Consider the following 18,733-nt stretch of genomic DNA (forward strand, 5'->3'; position numbering starts at 1 on the left):
AGATTTTCAAATTTCGTACGCATTTTAGACGAGGGTTGGACTCCTCGATTTTTGGCATCTAAAGTGGCAAAGGCTTAATGTTTTCAGTTGGATAAATTGTATTGGTAAAGGAATTAGGAACAAAACTGGCAATAATTACCTTTGTAAATCTTTAGGAAAGCGAAAAAAGGATAATTGAGGATTATTAATTTTAGAATTTTCCCAAGAATGAGTCCGCCATTTTAAAGCCTAAATCTGTCTACGTCCAATCAAAAAATTACAATTATTGTATATGATTTCGTAGTACAAGATCTGAATAACAGGAGGCCTAGTCTCTCGCTTTTTCTATTAAAGGGATTCCAAAGAAGGCAGCGGGAGGGGGGGGGTGGAATTTTTTTAAATTCTCGCGCCGAGTCGGTCACGTGATGTTTCTCTCTAGAATATAGAAATCCGTCAAGTTGCACATATTTCTTGAGAATTTTTTAAAATATATATATTTTCCTGATATAACCTTAAATAATACTTAGAAACGTTTGTATAAATTTTTAATAACCTTTCTTTTACTTTAAATAAGGTTTTGGTTTTATAAACCGAGTTTCAATTAATATTTAGTTCAAATTAACGCGCACTATATTTCGGAGCGTATGGCTACAGCAATTCAACCGAAAATCGACGTCTTTTCTGCTCGTAATTTAGTTTTAGTAGTCCCTTTTGATGATTCTGGCAAGTGCAAAGTGTTTGACGAAATAGACTGAAATCGTTTAAATAATGGAAAAAGAAAGGGGAATCTCGTTTCACTATATTTCCGATGAAGAACCCGACTCCTGTCCTGAGCCATGAGAACTATGCCCTACTAAATCTAAATGTAAACCTAAGAAATCAAGGCAACCAAGGCCTCGATCTGGTAAAATAACTAAAAGAAAAACAGGCAATGAGGTATTTTCATAGAATATACAATTAATCATTATATTGAATGAATTTATTGATTTAAGTATTTAATGATATTATTTGCATAACAGGCAACGATATCCAAAAGGAAAAAGATTGAATTGGTGAAATTATTGATGAAAATAAAAGAAAATCACCCTGATGCGTACTTCCAAAGTCTAAATGCAAACGCGAATAACATTAGCTTAGAACCAGTGACTCAAGGTTCATCTGTGGGTCATCTAGCAACTGCACCAACAAGCGAAATACCACCTTCAAGTCCACCGAGAGACCCAACTAGCGAAATACCACCTTCAAGTCCACCGAGAGACCCAACTAGCGAAATACCACCTTCAAGTCCACCGAGAGACCCAACTAGCGAAATACCACCTTCAAGTCCACCGAGAGACCCAACTAGCGAAATACCACCTTCAAGTCCACCGAGAGACCCAACTAGCGAAATACCACCTTCAAGTCCACCGAGAGACCCAACTAGCGAAATACCACCTTCAAGTCCACCGAGAGACCCAACTAGCGAAATACCACCTTCAAGTCCACCGAGAGACCCAACTAGCGAAATACCACCTTCAAGTCCACCGAGAGACCCAACTAGCGAAATACCACCTTCAAGTCCACCGAGAGACCCAACTAGCGAAATACCACCTTCAAGTCCACCGAGAGACCCAACTAGCGAAATACCACCTTCAAGTCCACCGAGAGACCCAACTAGCGAAATACCACCTTCAAGTCCACCGAGAGACCCAACTAGCGAAATACCACCTTCAAGTCCACCGAGAGACCCAACTAGCGAAATACCACCTTCAAGTCCACCGAGAGACCCAACTAGCGAAATACCACCTTCAAGTCCACCGAGAGACCCAACTAGCGAAATACCACCTTCAAGTCCACCGAGAGACCCAACTAGCGAAATACCACCTTCAAGTCCACCGAGAGACCCAACTAGCGAAATACCACCTTCAAGTCCACCGAGAGACCCAACTAGCGAAATACCACCTTCAAGTCCACCGAGAGACCCAACTAGCGAAATACCACCTTCAAGTCCACCGAGAGACCCAACTAGCGAAATACCACCTTCAAGTCCACCGAGAGACCCAACTAGCGAAATACCACCTTCAAGTCCACCGAGAGACCCAACTAGCGAAATACCACCTTCAAGTCCACCGAGAGACCCAACTAGCGAAATACCACCTTCAAGTCCACCGAGAGACCCAACTAGCGAAATACCACCTTCAAGTCCACCGAGAGACCCAACTAGCGAAATACCACCTTCAAGTCCACCGAGTGACCCAACAAGAGAAGGTGACTTACCAGGTTGGTGCAAATGCACCAATTGTGTAGAAATGCCAACCCCTATAGGTCGATCTACTATTTTTTAACACGACAGCGTACGACCAGGGGCAAAAGCCATAGTCACATTTTCAACTAAAGCGTATAAATGCTTAGAGATGGCGCCACCGTTTTTCGCTTAAAAATTATCGTCTGCTATAGTTTCCAATTTTGTTTAGCCTAAAAGCATGATTTTTCTTCGGGTCGGATTATCTGTAGAGGTTTAGAATATTTTAAACGAAATGAATTTAAATTCAGCGGTAAAAAGGGGATTAATTTTCCCAATAACTGGGTACAAAAAATCTATATCTACTGTTCCGAAATTATCAAAAAACGATATATTGCACTATTACAATAAACATAATACCACCTCGAGGCAGCTGAGACGGAGCCACACTTTTCTAATAGAAGGTTACGTGGATAAAAATTCCATACTTTCAAATACTGATAGGTATGTTTGCTTTATTCTTGCAGTGGCATTTTAAATATTAATTTTCCAATTTGATTGCTCTCATTTATTGTAGGGAAAATGATATAGTGTATATCAAAGGAAAATGTTACCGCAGCAAGAAAAAAACTGAAACTCCTTATTTATGTGTTGCTGCATTAAAGGTTTCGGGAAACACCAACACAATCATTGATGGTTACTGCGAATGTGCCGCTGGGTTATCGGGGACGTGTAACCATCTGATAGCTTTCTTACGACAAGTTCAATGGATGAAAGACGAGGCAGATCCTCAAACTAATGACCCAGTGTCTTGTACCAGTAAGAAGCAAGAATGGGGTCATCCAAGAGGAAAATCAATCCGACCCCTAGCTGTTATAGACGTGAACTTTCAGTCACCAAAAGAAGGGGGAAGCTCGAAACCCATGAACTGCCGAATGCAGAACCTCTGAAGGTAGAGCTGTTATCCGTGATAACAATGCTGCTAATGCAGCTGTCAAAAAGTTAATTTCAGCTCTTCAGGATAGTAAAAATGATGACAAAGATTTATCTCTTCTAATTCCTCAATCAAATTCTACTGAGTGGGTAGACACAAAAATGGGAAAAGCAGCCAAAAATTCTATGCTCAGCTACCAACTTCCTCTTGTTGAGTGCGGAATGGAAGTTATATATAATTTCAAAAAATTTCCTTTTATCAAAAATGTGGTTATTGATAAACTTATCAAAATACCAATATTTTCAATGTTGCATGGAAAAGAAGATTGGAGTAGTAGTGGCTATTACTTACCATTACCCTTTGCTGAAACGGAAATACATTTGGTAAGATTGAGTCCTTACAATAAAAAACCTAAAAATATAACAAAATATTTTTCAGAAAAACCAGATTTCTTGTGAAGAAGCGTTAAATTTAGAAAGGAAAACCATTTCGCAGGCAGAGTGTATAGAATGGAAAAATGCAAGAAATACGAGGTTGAGTTCATCGAATGGAAAAATGCAAGAAATACGAGGTTGAGTTCATCGAATTTTGAAACAGTATGCAAGAGAAAAGGCGAGTCGTGGTCTGAAGCTGGAGTTACGAATGTGGTGGTAAAAAGGGACATTGGGCACCTAAACAGTGTAAAGTATGGGAAAACTATGGAACCAGTAGCGAGAAAGAACTACATAAGCCAAATGCGTAGCTTGGGACACAATGTAATAGTCCACTCCGCAGGATTTGTGGTTCCCCCTAATAAATGTTGACTTGGAACTTCCGACGGGTTGGTATACGACCCAAAAGAAGATCCACCATATGGAGTCTTGGAAATTAAAAGTGCCTATTCACTGCGTGATAAATCGCCTACTGATTTTATTATACAATCTAAAAATCATTTCGATAATATTAATGGGTCAATGCAATTAACCAAAAAGCATGACCACTTCTACCAGATTACAGGTCAAATGGGCCTCACTGGCCTCACTTGGTGTGATTACGTAACATATTTGCCTAAAGGACTAATTATTTGTAGAGTTCGGTTTGATTTAATGATGTGGAACGATATGGTAGAGAAACTAGATAGATTTTACTTTTCGCACATGTTAAAAAAAATTGTTCAAACTCCTGCGCCCTAATTTTTTAGGTGAAAAAATGTGATAAGATAGTCTTTCAACAGTGATGTAAAACTAGATAAATTTTACTTTAGGCAATTTTCTTTAAATGGGTAAACTCCTAAGCCATATTTAAAGTAAAAAAAGTTATGATTCAGTCTTTCAAGAATGGAACAAATTTTTATTAAAGGCGTGTTGAAATAAACAATTTGAATCATTATTAATGATAAATATTTACTATATTATATCATCTAAAGGCCAATCCAGTTCATCAAAATCAGAAAAGTCGAGCTGGTCACTTTCATTTAAACATGCTTTATTTTGCTTTTTAATTATTGGTTTTTGGAAATTTGTTAATATTGAAGTTACCGTCCATAGCTGATTTATTACAGGTGCTAAACTAATTGGGATAGGTCTGTCATAAATATGCCACCCCTTAATACGTTGAATTCTACGCTCTACATGAATTCTCAAAGCGGCTATCTTTTGCGTTTCCTCCAACTCATCTTTCGAAAATTGGTCCTTGTTTTTAAGAAATGGTGGTATGTTTAATTTCACATTAATTTCACTCAGCATGTCTTGAATTATAAAGCCTTTATCTGCCATTACGCTGTCGTCACTGTTGAAATCTAATTGTAGGAATCCGCTTCTTCTTGTAATCTCTTTATCTGCTATAGAACCAGTATAAAGTGCAGACACAAATGTAACGTACCCATTTGGGCTGATGCCGATTAAACCTTTGTAAGTGTGAGTTGATTTATAGTTGGAATACGTTTCTGATTGTAAGACTAATGAAGATGATGTTTCACACTTAATTTCAGAAGCGTCTAAAATAACACGAGTAGTAGGGTATGTAGCTTTGAATTCTTCCGGCATAGTCTGGTCTATTTGTTCTCTAGCTGGCCACAAGCTGATTTGCCCTAACTGTAGGTACATATAATTGATCCAGGTGATGCAAATGTTACTCACGGTACTCTTTGAGACACCAAATCGGTCAGCCAGGTCTTGAACAAATAACCCAAGTCTTAGGCGTATAAGGACCATGAAGAATTGATCAAGCGGTTTTAAAATACGAGGTCGAACAACCGTAGGTGTTCTTAGAGGAGTTGAATCTACACCATTAACTTTTCCACTTTTCCAATATACAATATTTTCACCATTATCACCGGGATCTAGAAATTCGTATAAAACCATGACCCTTTTGTAATTTGGAAGACCTGTATAAAATTGAATGGCGCCATCGTTGTCCTTAAGGTTATAGAGACTGGGTTTTAGCTTCTTTAGTCTCTCCTCTGCCAGTTCTCTCTTCTTTATCTCTTCTTGTAACAGCTGTTCAGCTTTCTTGAACTTGTATGCTTCAACTTTCACTTTCTCATTAGATTGTTCTAGAGCTTGTTCAAGGCTAACAACTGTTGCTTGCATTTCTTTCAATTTAGAACCAAAGTATTTTTCAAGATCAGTCTCACAACCATTGTTGTGCGGGATTGAAGTTTTACCTCGAGGTTCTATTTCTGTGGTTATGAGTGGTTCATTAGTAATATTACAATCACTTAGCCAATCCTGGTTGATGGTAAAGAAATCTGAAGGTACAGTCTGCCGTTCTTCATTAGCAGCGCAGTCTTGTTCACACGTTACTTTAGATAATGGCTCTTGGTTAATGCTTGCTTCAATATTATGAGTGCTATTATTACCCATAGATTGTCCTTGCTTAATTTGATTATGTGATAGATTTTTACCAGCCTCAGTTTCCAATTCACTATTAATCGTATTGTTTACAGCGCCATTTGTGTTCCAAGAAAACTGAGAAGGTATTGCACCTTTTTTTAGATGTCTTTGCCCATTGGCACGTGATTCTAAGAAATCTGAATCTATAAAATGTTTAGAGCAGACATTAATATTCTTCTTTGGGTGATACACACTGTTAAAAAAAATTGTTCTAATTTGAACAAATCGCCGTTCAGAAGGTTGTCCCTGTAACAGAACGCCATTTTGTTCTAATATGAACAAAAAATATTCGTTCGATAAAGAACGATGGTTGATGGTTCAATATTGAACTTAAATGTTCTATATTGAACAAACCTTCTTTGTTCAGATTAGAACGTTTTGTCGTTCGCGGTGGAACGCTTTGTCGTTCGCCGTGGATCATTTTCTCGTTCGACTTGGAATGTTTTATCGTTATCCAATACAAAAAGTACATTAAGTTATTGCTTTCAAAATCATAGCTCATGTCTCCTACCGGTGGTTCATCATGCTAAATTAATTAAAGTAACCTAACCTAACCCATAGCCCACCGAAAAGGAAAACCAGGTCTAAAACTAGATAATTTGAATTTAGTTCCAAACCTCAACTACAACCATCTTATTAAGCTTAAAATATCTAAAACGAAAGTGATATGCGTTAAATGAATTAAACCTTTTCATAACGATATTACTTTCTAATCTCAGCCGAGAGGCCGAGAACTGGTAACAAATGATTTTAGAATTTATTTCTATGCTGAAAGCGTCAAACCAAATCGCAGTATATTACGATATATTTTCTGTAAATTTTAATTCTGGAACTTGGGCAATTACATTTCCGAACGAATTTCGTCTAACTTGCCAATCAAATAAAAATATACTTAAAAAAAACGGTGCGTGTCCTATAAATTCGGACCTTTCACAACCATTTTTCGTTTTCCACTTCGTTAGGACACGGAGGTTATTTATATCGTTATTTGTGTGAAGTTTCTTTTCAATGGGTGCATGGGGTAGTTTCTGAGAAACTGCGTTACAGACCTAACGCCATTTGAGTCGCTAGTGAAGGAGCTACGCTCCAACAATGAAATTGAATCTTCGGTAAATTTCCAAACACTGTACATACAATTACAAAAACAACTTCATTACAACATGTTCTTACTCACCCTGTAAATTAATTACTACGAGTAATAGTTTAACCAACCAGTACACTAACTTAAAACTACATAATAATGTACGAAAAACTACCTATAAAAAAGCGCACTCTAAACCACTCATTTATTACTTTATGGATGTTATACTTGTTTGTTACTTTTGACCATACGAAGTTTTCCGCAAAATAGTGTCACACTTATTTGTTCCTTTTGGCCTTACGACGTTTTTCGCAAAATTGTGTCACACTTATTTGTTACTTTTGGTCATACGTTGAAAGTGTCACACTTATATGTTAGTACATGTACATGAAATCAATACAAAGAAATCCATAAAGGATTGTGTGTAAAACCTGTTCTAAGGGGAACGATCTCCTAGCTATTGGAACGAATCTATTCTATTGTGTAGTTTACAAGCCTTCCTCCAGAGGGCGAAAGAGCATTCGTTCTTATTTGAACGAAATAAATTATCTTGAACACACCGTTCTCTGTTACATACCTTTAGAACGCTATCGTTCATTTTTGAACAGACTGTTCTAGTTGAACGTCTTCTGAACGAATTTTTTTAACAGTGCAGGTAATAATAATAATCAGCTAGGCTAATACCCAAGGCACCACCTTAGGCCTAAGTCATCAAGCGACTTTTGAAGCCATTAATTCAGGTGGCCGGGTTACAATGCGTAGGAGGGTGGTGGCAAGCCCCGCATGCCACGAGATCGAGCCAACAGCTCCCTACACTAACTATTACCGTTAACCTCGACAAGTTTTTATGGAAGGGGAAACCGAAGAACTCGGGGGAAAACCCCTTAAACCAGTGGGGAGAGAACTTGCAAACTCGTCTTCGTATCCTTTTCAGCCATAGTGTCCGTAATGGGTTATTTTCTAATAATACTGGAACCCTATGAAATGACACCTGCAAGGTGTATAAGCAATTAATATTTGTACTATTTATAAACATAATCGCATTAATTTATTAACTTACATGTGGATCTGCACCCCTTTCATTACACTGTAAGCAGTGGCGCCGCCAGGATTTTTTCCCGCGTAGGCACTTTAATTTGGGGCCCCCTCTTGCCCACCAATTTTTATATATTTACTTCAACCATAAGTAACATAATAAACATAAGTATGACACTACCTATTTACCTAATGCATTTTTTTAATAATAGTCTGTTTCGCCATTGACAACGTAAATTGGGCGGCGGAGTGGTTAGCACTTTCGCCTCGCAGCAAGAGGAGCCGGGTTCGATCCCAGCTTGTGGCACTGGGTGAAAACTCGGAACAGCTCCTTCTGCGTTGAGTTTGCAAGTTCTCTCCCCACTGGTTTAAGGGGTTTTCCCCCGAGTTCTTCGGTTTCCCCTTCCATAAAACTTGTCTAGGTTAACCGTAATAGTTAGTGTAGGGAGCTGTTGGCTCGATCTCGTGGCATGCAGGGCTTGCCACCACCCTCCTTCGCATTGGAACCCGGCCACCTGAATTAAGGGCTTCAAATCAGGCAAAGGTTTCCCAATGCTAATGGTATTTACACTGGATTTAAAGCTGCACCAGTTATTCAAGCTGGAATACGAGGTCGTGGACGAGGAAGAAGATAGTGATAACAAAATACTAAATCTAAGTCATTTCGCATAAAAATACCAAATCTAAGTCATGTTAAATAAAATTGTCATTTTAATCATTTTGCATAAAATTTAAGTATCAATTTGTTGTTCATTGACCTACATGAAATAATACACCTTTTTGAGACGTTTTTTCATTGAATCCACGCTTACTTTCACTCAAAAAATGGTTTCTAATATTTGGCCGAGGGTTAGCTGAAGATGCCTGTTGTTTTTCTTTGCAACACCTTTCAATCCATTTTGCCTTTAACGATTCAAATTCACCATACGAACCAAGAAGACTAATCCTAGTTTTATTTGATTCGGACATTTGTCTAATCGCGATCCATAAAGTGATAAAAGACTCCACTAAATAACGAAACTAATTATAGATGAAAACAACTGGCGTAGCGTAAAACCGAGATCTTCCCCGAACAACAATGATAAAGTTTACATTCCTATAGGACAGAAAAAATCACGTGACGAGACCGGCGGACGACTACGATGAGTTTTGATTGGAGGTTTATCTCAAGTGCTTCCACTACTTTCTCGCGGTAAAAGGATTTCGATTTCGGACCCCCACAATTATATTCCCCTGATCAGACACGTGACCGACTCGGCGCGAGAATTTAAAAAAATTCAACCCCCCCCCCCTCCCGCTGCCTTCTTTGGAGTCCCTTTAAGTTGCCCTTCCTATACTCATGCCATCCTTCTTCCATGGTTTTTCACCCGTGTGGTTAATGAAATGACTCTTATCGTTCGTTGCGTAAACGCACTGTGAGCACTTGTGCATCTTCCGTTCTCGGCTACTCATTTGGGCAGTTTCACTCTGAATCAAAAGCTCTTTTGGATTTATGAAAGGGTGTTTATAATACAAAGGCCTAAAACAAATTATAATTAAAATATTAGCGAAAATAAATCAGGACGGACGAACAACTTTATCATTGGGCGACAGAAAGTCGAAATAGCCCACGCTGTTGCCATTTTTGAGTTAATTATTGTCATTGTTTAATTGTAGAATCTTTAATTGTAGTATTGTAATTGTAGTGTTTATTATTATTTAGTGTAAGTGTATATTAATTTCTGTCCCCTCCGTCCTTTGAGCCCAATATGTGTGAGTATAAGAGTGTGGGCACCGATCCCATGGAAAACCGTAAGAGATAGTTTCATTACTAAATTTAAGGTCAAAGAGTGTATTTTTATGTTGAAAAAGCTAAAAGAACTATAGTGGAGATGGCCTAATCATCACTATTGTCAAGTCAGAACTATTCCCTAAATCCCCCTCATTATGTTCATTTTGGTATTTTAGTGTTTTTATAAAATTAAGTGTTAAATAAAGATTTTGTGATTGATTAACGACAATGGGTTTCCATTCTGAATTCGAATCTCCCCCACTTTTTTATTTTTTCGTTCCCCTGTATGTAACCCCCTCAGATTTAATTCACGCCACGAAAGGCCACGACTCGCATTTTGTCGCCATCTTCCCCCGCCTTTGTGAACTAATATCTTTGAGCAAGGGCTAGGAATATTTCTGTCCGTCAATCATCGCATGACAAAAATCCTAAAAAGGTTGCATTAGGTAAAAATTATTTGTAGTATATCTGATCGCTCCTTTTCGACGAATGGACCATTTTCTCTTAAGGGGGAGGGGCTGACGCGGACGTTTCGAAGAATTATATTTCTTGGCCGAGGGTTAGTTTCGAACACCTCCTTCTCATTGAACAAAACCAAATTAATAAATGAATTTCGTCTACCTTTATTAATGTAATTTTTTGTATTTGTAGAGGAATTTTTAAGAATGATGGGTAATTTAAGAATTTGCTTCTCCAGCGCGAAAATAGAATAACCAGCATAATTTGGTCGATGAAGTAGGAGTCGCGACGTAGAAAAAACAATTTAAATAAATTGCTAGGCATAACTAAACAACATCATTGTGTTTATTTAAATATCTAATTTCGTTCAATAAATTCGCGTCAAATTTGGCAAGAAAAACCATTTTGAAGGTTTGACCAACATTATAAATTCAGACCATCTACTCATGGATTAACTATCGGATGGTACTCTCTGGTACATTTTAGCTTGTACTATAGTATTATCATCGCGAAGATTGTGACCTGTTTCTGTTCTGTATCCAGAATAACGGCAATAATACAGTGGCGTAACGACCAAATTTGGGCTCCCCCGCAGGATATCAAAAGGGCCCTTTATATAAAAAAACGATTTTTTTATTTTCCCCATTTTTACAAGTTCTCTGAAAATATTGGGGATACGTGCCCGATTTCTACATTTTCACCAATAGTTAAAGCATATTTTTTTTAATCATTTAAAAATTTTATTAAATTAAAAATCAATACTTAAAACGAAAGGGCCCCCTATTTGGTGAAAATGTCATGGGCCCCCCCGCGGTCGCGGGGTCTGCGGGGGCTTAGTTACGCCACTGCAATAATAATCTAATAGTGGATATATATTTAAAAACATTAATTCAAACAATATAAGGATTAGTTATTGACTTCTTGTGATGTACAAACACTGGAGTAGTCTTCAAATATTTGATTAGTTGGAGTGTTATTTGGTTGGAAAAATGTTGAACGCATAAATGGTATAACATTGTTAAAGATTTTAAGAATTTTTTCTATCAAATAGTCTATTAATAAAATAATCATGACAGAGCAATTTTGGAAGGCTATGGAAATTTTAGTCACTAAGGCTGCAACTTTTGAAGAACAGAAATAGATGTTATTATGGTCATGCTTAAGTTCAAGCCAATCCAAAATATAATTTTGAAGTTTTTATGTTTTAAGTTAAAAATGTATTTTTGTTTTAATTAGAATACAATTTATAAGAAAAATTATAAAAAAACACAAATAATAATCAGTAAGGTATAAAAGTCTATGTTTTAAGTCATCTGCGCCTTTTTTCATCGTTTTTACTTGACAGAAATTTAAGGTTTATCTCTTTATAACAGTTGATCTAGTAGGATAAGAAACATATATGTACAAACTAAGATTTTTTTAAAAATATATAACTCATCTCATAATTTGCCAGCTGCTGTCCTAAAACTGAACCAGATAAATAACGGTAGACTTACGAGTCTATTTAACACTCTTTACTGCTTTTAGTAAAAAATGGTTAATAACTATATTTTGCGGAATTATGACCCTTGTAAATATCGGTATTTTGGTAAATTTATGTGTAATCATCGCCGAATATTACAGAACTCTTAAACAATTAGGTCTTGAAGGGTCAATGAGATGTCAATCGACAGAAAATATCAGATCCTCAATAGCCCAATATTTATTATACAAAAACCAGTTCTACTGAAAAAACAGTGTTTATTCTTGTAAGTGTTACGGCTAAGAAGGGACAGACATAAAAATAAATTTAGAATTCATGTTTTTACGAAACATCATAACATAAAACCTTTCTAGTTTTAGACCAAGGTTCTTACAAGCGGCACTATGGTTTTAGACCATTCTTTTTCGAATCGCACATCATAATTATTTTTCCACTCTTTAATTTTAGAGTTTATTCTGGTTAAATTTTGCGTAAATTTTTTTAATGATTTTTCGTAAAAACATGAATTTTAAATTAATTTTAATGTCTGCCCCTTCTTAGCCGTAACACTTACAAGAATAAACACTGTTTTTTCAGTTCGTAGAACTATTTTTTGTATAATGTATGTCCCTTTTTTAGAAGGAGAAAAAAGATTAAATGGAACGTAATAATATTTATTTAGCTGAAACCAAATTGGTTTCATATGAAAACACTGTTGAGAACAGCGAAGACTTAACGAAGTATTTTAGTTTGAAATTGGAAGCATATTTAGTGTTTTTACTTGGCTTAAATTTTATTACCTTGTTTAGTTGAACTGGGGTAACCTTTTAATGAAGTAAAACGAAAGTTAAGCGAATTACCGAATTTAAAACTAATAATTTCATTAAAATGAAGTGACAGCTAATCGTATATGCATGGACGGACAAAACTGAAACTAAAAAAACGACGTTACTAGATAATTATTATTATGAATCGTGTACAAAGATGGGCACTATCGTATCTTTTTTGAATCTGATTCTTTTTTGATCGATTTAAGGAATTTTCTTTAAAATCTATCAATTTTGATATGATTTTTAACACAAAACATTCTATACAACGAAAAATTGATTTTGAAAGGTTTCAGAATACCGTAAAAAAAATTAATTTGTGATTCCGCATATTTATCGTTACGAAAATTTGATTTTAATGGGATAGGACACGTGTCGACATCTTTTGCAAAAAAATTGAAATGATATTCATTTTTACAGGTCAAGTGAATTTTGATTTGAAAGTGATAGAGGTCCGAAAAAAATTGAAAGGAGATTGATTTTTGTAGGCTAGGTGAAACTTATTTTTTGATAGTTTCGAAAAACTAATATAATCTTCGGATCATAAACGAAGATGGGCACTATCATATCTTTTTTGAATCTGATACTTTTATGTGATTGATTTCCGAAATATACCCTATAATTCTATCAATGTTGATACGATTATTAACACAAAAATTATATACAAATTGATTGGTTGTGATTCCACGGATTATATTGATAGAAAAATTGATCGTAATAGTGATAGTGGCTTTATATTAAAAAATTTGAGAGGAATAAAATTGATCGAGAAAAGTTTATCATCTTTGATTTTAAATTGATATTTAAACATTGCTGGGTTTGTTAAAAAATGGATCACGATAGTGACATTGGCGCCATCTATACGATTTGAGAGGTAAATGATAGATAGGATAAATTTGTACATCTTGTTTCTGACGCGTTGTTCATTTCAACCTCCCCCCCCCCCGAGGGGTCCGACACTCTTTCAAATTTCGTACACGCCAGTGATTTCAAAATTTCAAATTTCTGATTAAATTTTTGAAAATCTTTTCAAATTTCTCAAGTTTCTCAAATGTTTTGGCAAATTTTCAAATTTTTATCGATTCCTACAAATTTCTCAAATTTAGTAAATCTTATGAAATTTGATGGTTTTCCGCAAATTTTTATGAAATCTTGCAAAAATTTGTAAATTTGAATTGAAATTTTAGCAAATCTTGAGAAAATTCATAAATTTCTACGGGAAATTTAAGAAATCTTCAAAATTTACAAATTTACAAAAATCGCAGCGAAATTCTCTTCGCCCTCGCGAAGATATCCGAGGCAATATCCGAGCTCGGCTTTATAGGGTGGGTCCGAGGGTGGGTCGATGGGTTCGGCCCTCGGATCGAGTGTTCGTTCACAGACTATATATTTGTAAAACCAATGGGATTTCTACCATCAACTTAGAGCGCTCAAATTAGTCTAACATTGTTTTTGTATAAATCGTAGTTCTACTTCACCCACCTATACATCGACCTTGAATTTTGCCCCATTTTGGTTTTTGTCTCAGCTGTTCGCTCGTTTTTACACACAATCCTAAGGATTTATATGTATTACCCTCAAGTACAGTGTAGCCGATGCCGATGCCGCCGGGTCGCGCATATCACTTTAACGGTTAGGGCTAGAAGAGACAATGATATCTCGTTCGAATGTACATACATCGCCATTGATAGCCTTTCAAAAAGTTTTCAAATCGGAGCCCTAGAAGTTGGCATTTGCCCAATATACTATTTTCGGTGGTTTCGCTTTATGTGGTAGATATTTTATTTACAATTAAGTCCGATAACGTTAAAAAATATTATTGTATAGCTTAGGATTCAGCGGACCTACAACTTCAGTTATTTCAGTAAATATTAAATTTAAGTATAGTTTTCAGGGTAATTTACGGGATGCCAATTTTCGTGGTTTTATATTTTGGCCTAAAAATCTACATACAGTTCCTTAATTTAAGTCCGATTTTCATGAAAGTTATATTTTTTGAATAGCTGTAGTTTACATAGAACCTAGAGTTACCAATACGTTCCTTAATTTTAATTCCAAGTAAGATTTTTTGTTCAGCGTATACGGACCCCCGCAATTTCCAACATTGTAAATCCGCGTGTTTATAGAGGTCTACGCGCCTGTTTCCCTCTAGCCTTTTTCAAGGCCGTTCAGAGTGCGCCGCGCTTTCAACGTATGACCAGAAGTAACAATTAAGTATGACACTGATCGACCTAGTTTTCGGCGTATGACCAGAAGTAATAAGTGTTACACTCAACGTAACAAATAAGTGTGAAACTGATCGAAGGAATCTTCGATGTTTTCAAATTACGACTAGAAGTAACAAATAAGTGTAAATACAATTATGTGTGACCGTGGATATATATTGGTTGTGATACCGGCGTCGCAGGTTGCTGTGAATAGCTCAAACAAACTTAACACATTAGAAGGATTGTGTGTATTCTGACCGTCGTACGTCTTGTTGTTTCTTGCTCGGTCCAGAATTAAAGATATTTCGTCGAGTTTACCAATTTAAAAGTACTGTTACACTCTTGTCTATCGAAAAAATACTACCTGATTATTACGGTAAAATCCGAGCGGTAAAAACCCGGACATGTTGGTAATATCGAAATGTTGATTTACTACCCTTTAGTCATAATAAACCGAGTAATACACACTTTTAGATTGATTAGTTAAGTAAATTCAATAAAATTGCCCTCTTAACACACCTTTGGAAATAAAAATGCTTAGATATCCCTTAAAGAAATACTCTGGCTTCGTTGCTTTAAAATTATATAAATTTCAAATTTAAATATCTAACTGCAGTAAGTATCCTAATTACAATCAAAATTTGCGTTTCTCATAAGCTTTGGTAACACGTTGGAATCGGTTTTGAAACGGTTTTGGACTACTTTTTAAGGACGGTGTTACGTCATGAAAACGATTTCGAAGCCCTTTGAAATGGTTTGAAGAGAATTAACGCTGTTCACACTAGCCTTTGAGAACCGTTTTCGACCGTTTTGGAATGGTCAACTTGATTTTTTTAGCAATTTCAATAGAGTGATCGTTGAAAAATGAAATTATACTTTTAAAAATTAATTTTGATTTCTCAAAACGATCGAAAACGGTTCTCAAAGTCTCTAGTGTGAACACGACTTGAGTCACGTTAACACTAGAGACTTTGACGAAAACGGTTTGAAGCCCCTTGAATCGATATGAGATAATGAGAGAAATGTGAACCGAGCTCGAAAGAGCTACAGATTTTCGAAAAACAGTCAAATTAATTAAATATTAAAATGACGATCACGATCAAATCTCATGAAAATTTTAAAATCACTATCAAATCTCATGAAAATTTTAAAATCACTATCAAATCTCATGAAAATTTTAAAATCACTATCAAATCTCATGAAAATTTTAAAATCACTATCAAATCTCATGAAAATTTTAAAATCACTATCAAATCTCATGAAAATTTTAAAATCACTATCAAATCTCATGAAAATTTTAAAATCACTATCAAATCTCATGAAAATTTTAAAATCACTATCAAATCTCATGAAAATTTTAAAATCACTATCAAATCTCATGAAAATTTTAAAATCACTATCAAATCTCATGAAAATTTTAAAATCACTATCAAATCTCATGAAAATCTTAAAATCACTATCAAATCTCATGAAAATTTTAAAATCACTATCAAATCTCATGAAAATTTTAAAATCACTATCAAATCTCATGAAAATTTTAAAATCACTATCAAATCTCATGAAAATTTTAAAATCACTATCAAATCTCATGAAAATTTTAAAATCACTATCAAATCTCATGAAAATTTTAAAATCACTATCAAATCTCATGAAAATTTTAAAATCACTATCAAATCTCATGAAAATTTTAAAATCACTATCAAATCTCATGAAAATTTTAAAATCACTATCAAATCTCATGAAAATTTTAAAATCACTATCAAATCTCATGAAAATTTTAAAATCACTATCAAATCTCATGAAAATTTTAAAATCACTATCAAATCTCATGAAAATTTTAAAATCACTATCAAATCTCATGAAAATTTTAAAATCACTCTCAAATCTCATGAAAATTTTAAAATCACTCTCAAATCTCATGAAAATTTTAAAATCACTCTCAAATCTCATGAAAATTTTAAAATCACTCTCAAATCTCATGAAAATTTTAAAATCACTCTCAAATCTCATGAAAATTTTAAAATCACTATCAAATCTCATGAAAATTTTAAAATCACTATCAAATCTCATGAAAATTTTAAAATCACTATCAAATCTCATGAAAATTTTAAAATCACTATCAAATCTCATGAAAATTTTAAAATCACTATCAAATCTCATGAAAATTTTAAAATCACTATCAAATCTCATGAAAATTTTAAAATCACTATCAAATCTCATGAAAATTTTAAAATCACTATCAAATCTCATGAAAATTTTAAAATCACTATCAAATCTCATGAAAATTTTAAAATCACTATCAAATCTCATGAAAATTTTAAAATCACTATCAAATCTCATGAAAATTTTAAAATCACTATCAAATCTCATGAAAATTTTAAAATCACTATCAAATCTCATGAAAATTTTAAAATCACTATCAAATCTCATGAAAATTTTAAAATCACTATCAAATCTCATGAAAATTTTAAAATCACTATCAAATCTCATGAAAATTTTAAAATCACTATCAAATCTCATGAAAATTTTAAAATCACTATCAAATCTCATGAAAATTTTAAAATCACTATCAAATCTCATGAAAATTTTAAAATCACTATCAAATCTCATGAAAATTTTAAAATCACTATCAAATCTCATGAAAATTTTAAAATCACTATCAAATCTCATGAAAATTTTAAAATCACTATCAAATCTCATGAAAATTTTAAAATCACTATCAAATCTCATGAAAATTTTAAAATCACTATCAAATCTCATGAAAATTTTAAAATCACTATCAAATCTCATGAAAATTTTAAAATCACTATCAAATCTCATGAAAATTTTAAAATCACTATCAAATCTCATGAAAATTTTAAAATCACTATCAAATCTCATGAAAATTTTAAAATCACTATCAAATCTCATGAAAATTTCTAAATCACTATCAAATCTCATGAAAATTTTAAAATCACTATCAAATCTCATGAAAATTTCTAAATCCTTATCAAATCTCGTTAAGATTTCCAAAGTTTTATCAACTCTCACCCAAATTTTCAAATCCCTATCAAATCTCATTGAAATTTGCAAATCACATATAAAATTTGGAAATTCTGCAAATTTTGTAAATTTATGAAATTTCGGTCAAATCTTCAAATCTGGACGAAAAGATTTGAAGATTTTCAAATTTCGTACGCATTGTAGACGAGTGTCGGACCCCTCGTCCCCCCTCACTAAAGTTCGAGAAGAAATACAAATTTTATTTTCGCCTTCTCTAGCAAACGCGCCACCGTGATGCCGGTAGGAGTATGGGGGCTGACAAAAAGGGGGTAAGCTCGTGGTTGGTGCTCTGTCTGTCTCAACGTTACAGGGTTCAAGGTTCAAGGTTTTATCGTAACTCGTACATACGTACACGTTATATCTAGGAGGATCTATACATCCTCCTAGGTTATATATATATATGCTCTCTGGCACGGCCAACTTCGATCTTGCGCTATAGATTGGTGGTTTCGAACTTTCGATGTCATCACGTGGGCTTGGTGGGTAGCTGAGAGCCACGGAACTCTACATCTTTTGTGTAAACTGTAAACAAATTCTAGAAATTTCATTAGGGCGCGGTAAATAAAACTAAACCCAAACCAGCGTTGGCAGACGTATGATAATTATCGCACAGTGCGATAATTTAATCAAAATTTTAAGAGCGTACTATAATTTTCATGGCGTACGATATCGTACCATTATTTCGATAATTCTGCCTCAACGTACTATAATGTACGATAATCTTTAGATTTTTTTAAAAACCTACGAACGATTTTTATTTTATTATTAATTTTTATAATTTTTCTACTTAAAAATGAATTATATACATTTTCTGTACGCGTAGTCCAGAGTGTGAGTTTATT

The 18,733-nt window shown here is 34.6% G+C and overlaps 2 protein-coding genes across 2 annotated transcripts in view; one reads left to right on the plus strand and one right to left on the minus strand.

Moving 5' to 3' along the window:
* Positions 1-18,733, plus strand: part of LOC149968657 (uncharacterized) — a 365,051-nt gene that overhangs the window by 25,696 nt on the left and 320,622 nt on the right. The gene's annotated exons all lie outside the window — the stretch shown is intronic.
* On the minus strand, positions 4,520-5,218 carry LOC149968658 (uncharacterized). The gene has a single exon (XM_090168351.1). It carries the CDS (start codon positions 5,216-5,218, stop codon positions 4,520-4,522), a length of 699 nt encoding a protein of 232 aa, XP_090024477.1.

This window comes from Leiobunum rupestre, chromosome 1 (assembly GCF_980474605.1).
Source record: "Leiobunum rupestre chromosome 1, qqLeiRupe1.1.hap1, whole genome shotgun sequence".
In the NCBI taxonomy this organism is placed as follows: domain Eukaryota; kingdom Metazoa; phylum Arthropoda; class Arachnida; order Opiliones; family Sclerosomatidae; genus Leiobunum; species Leiobunum rupestre.

Coding starts and splice junctions, on each gene's coding strand:
- LOC149968658 (XM_090168351.1), bottom strand. CDS start 5,218: ATGTACCTACAGTTAGGGCAAATCAGCTTGTGGCCAGCTAGAGAACAA.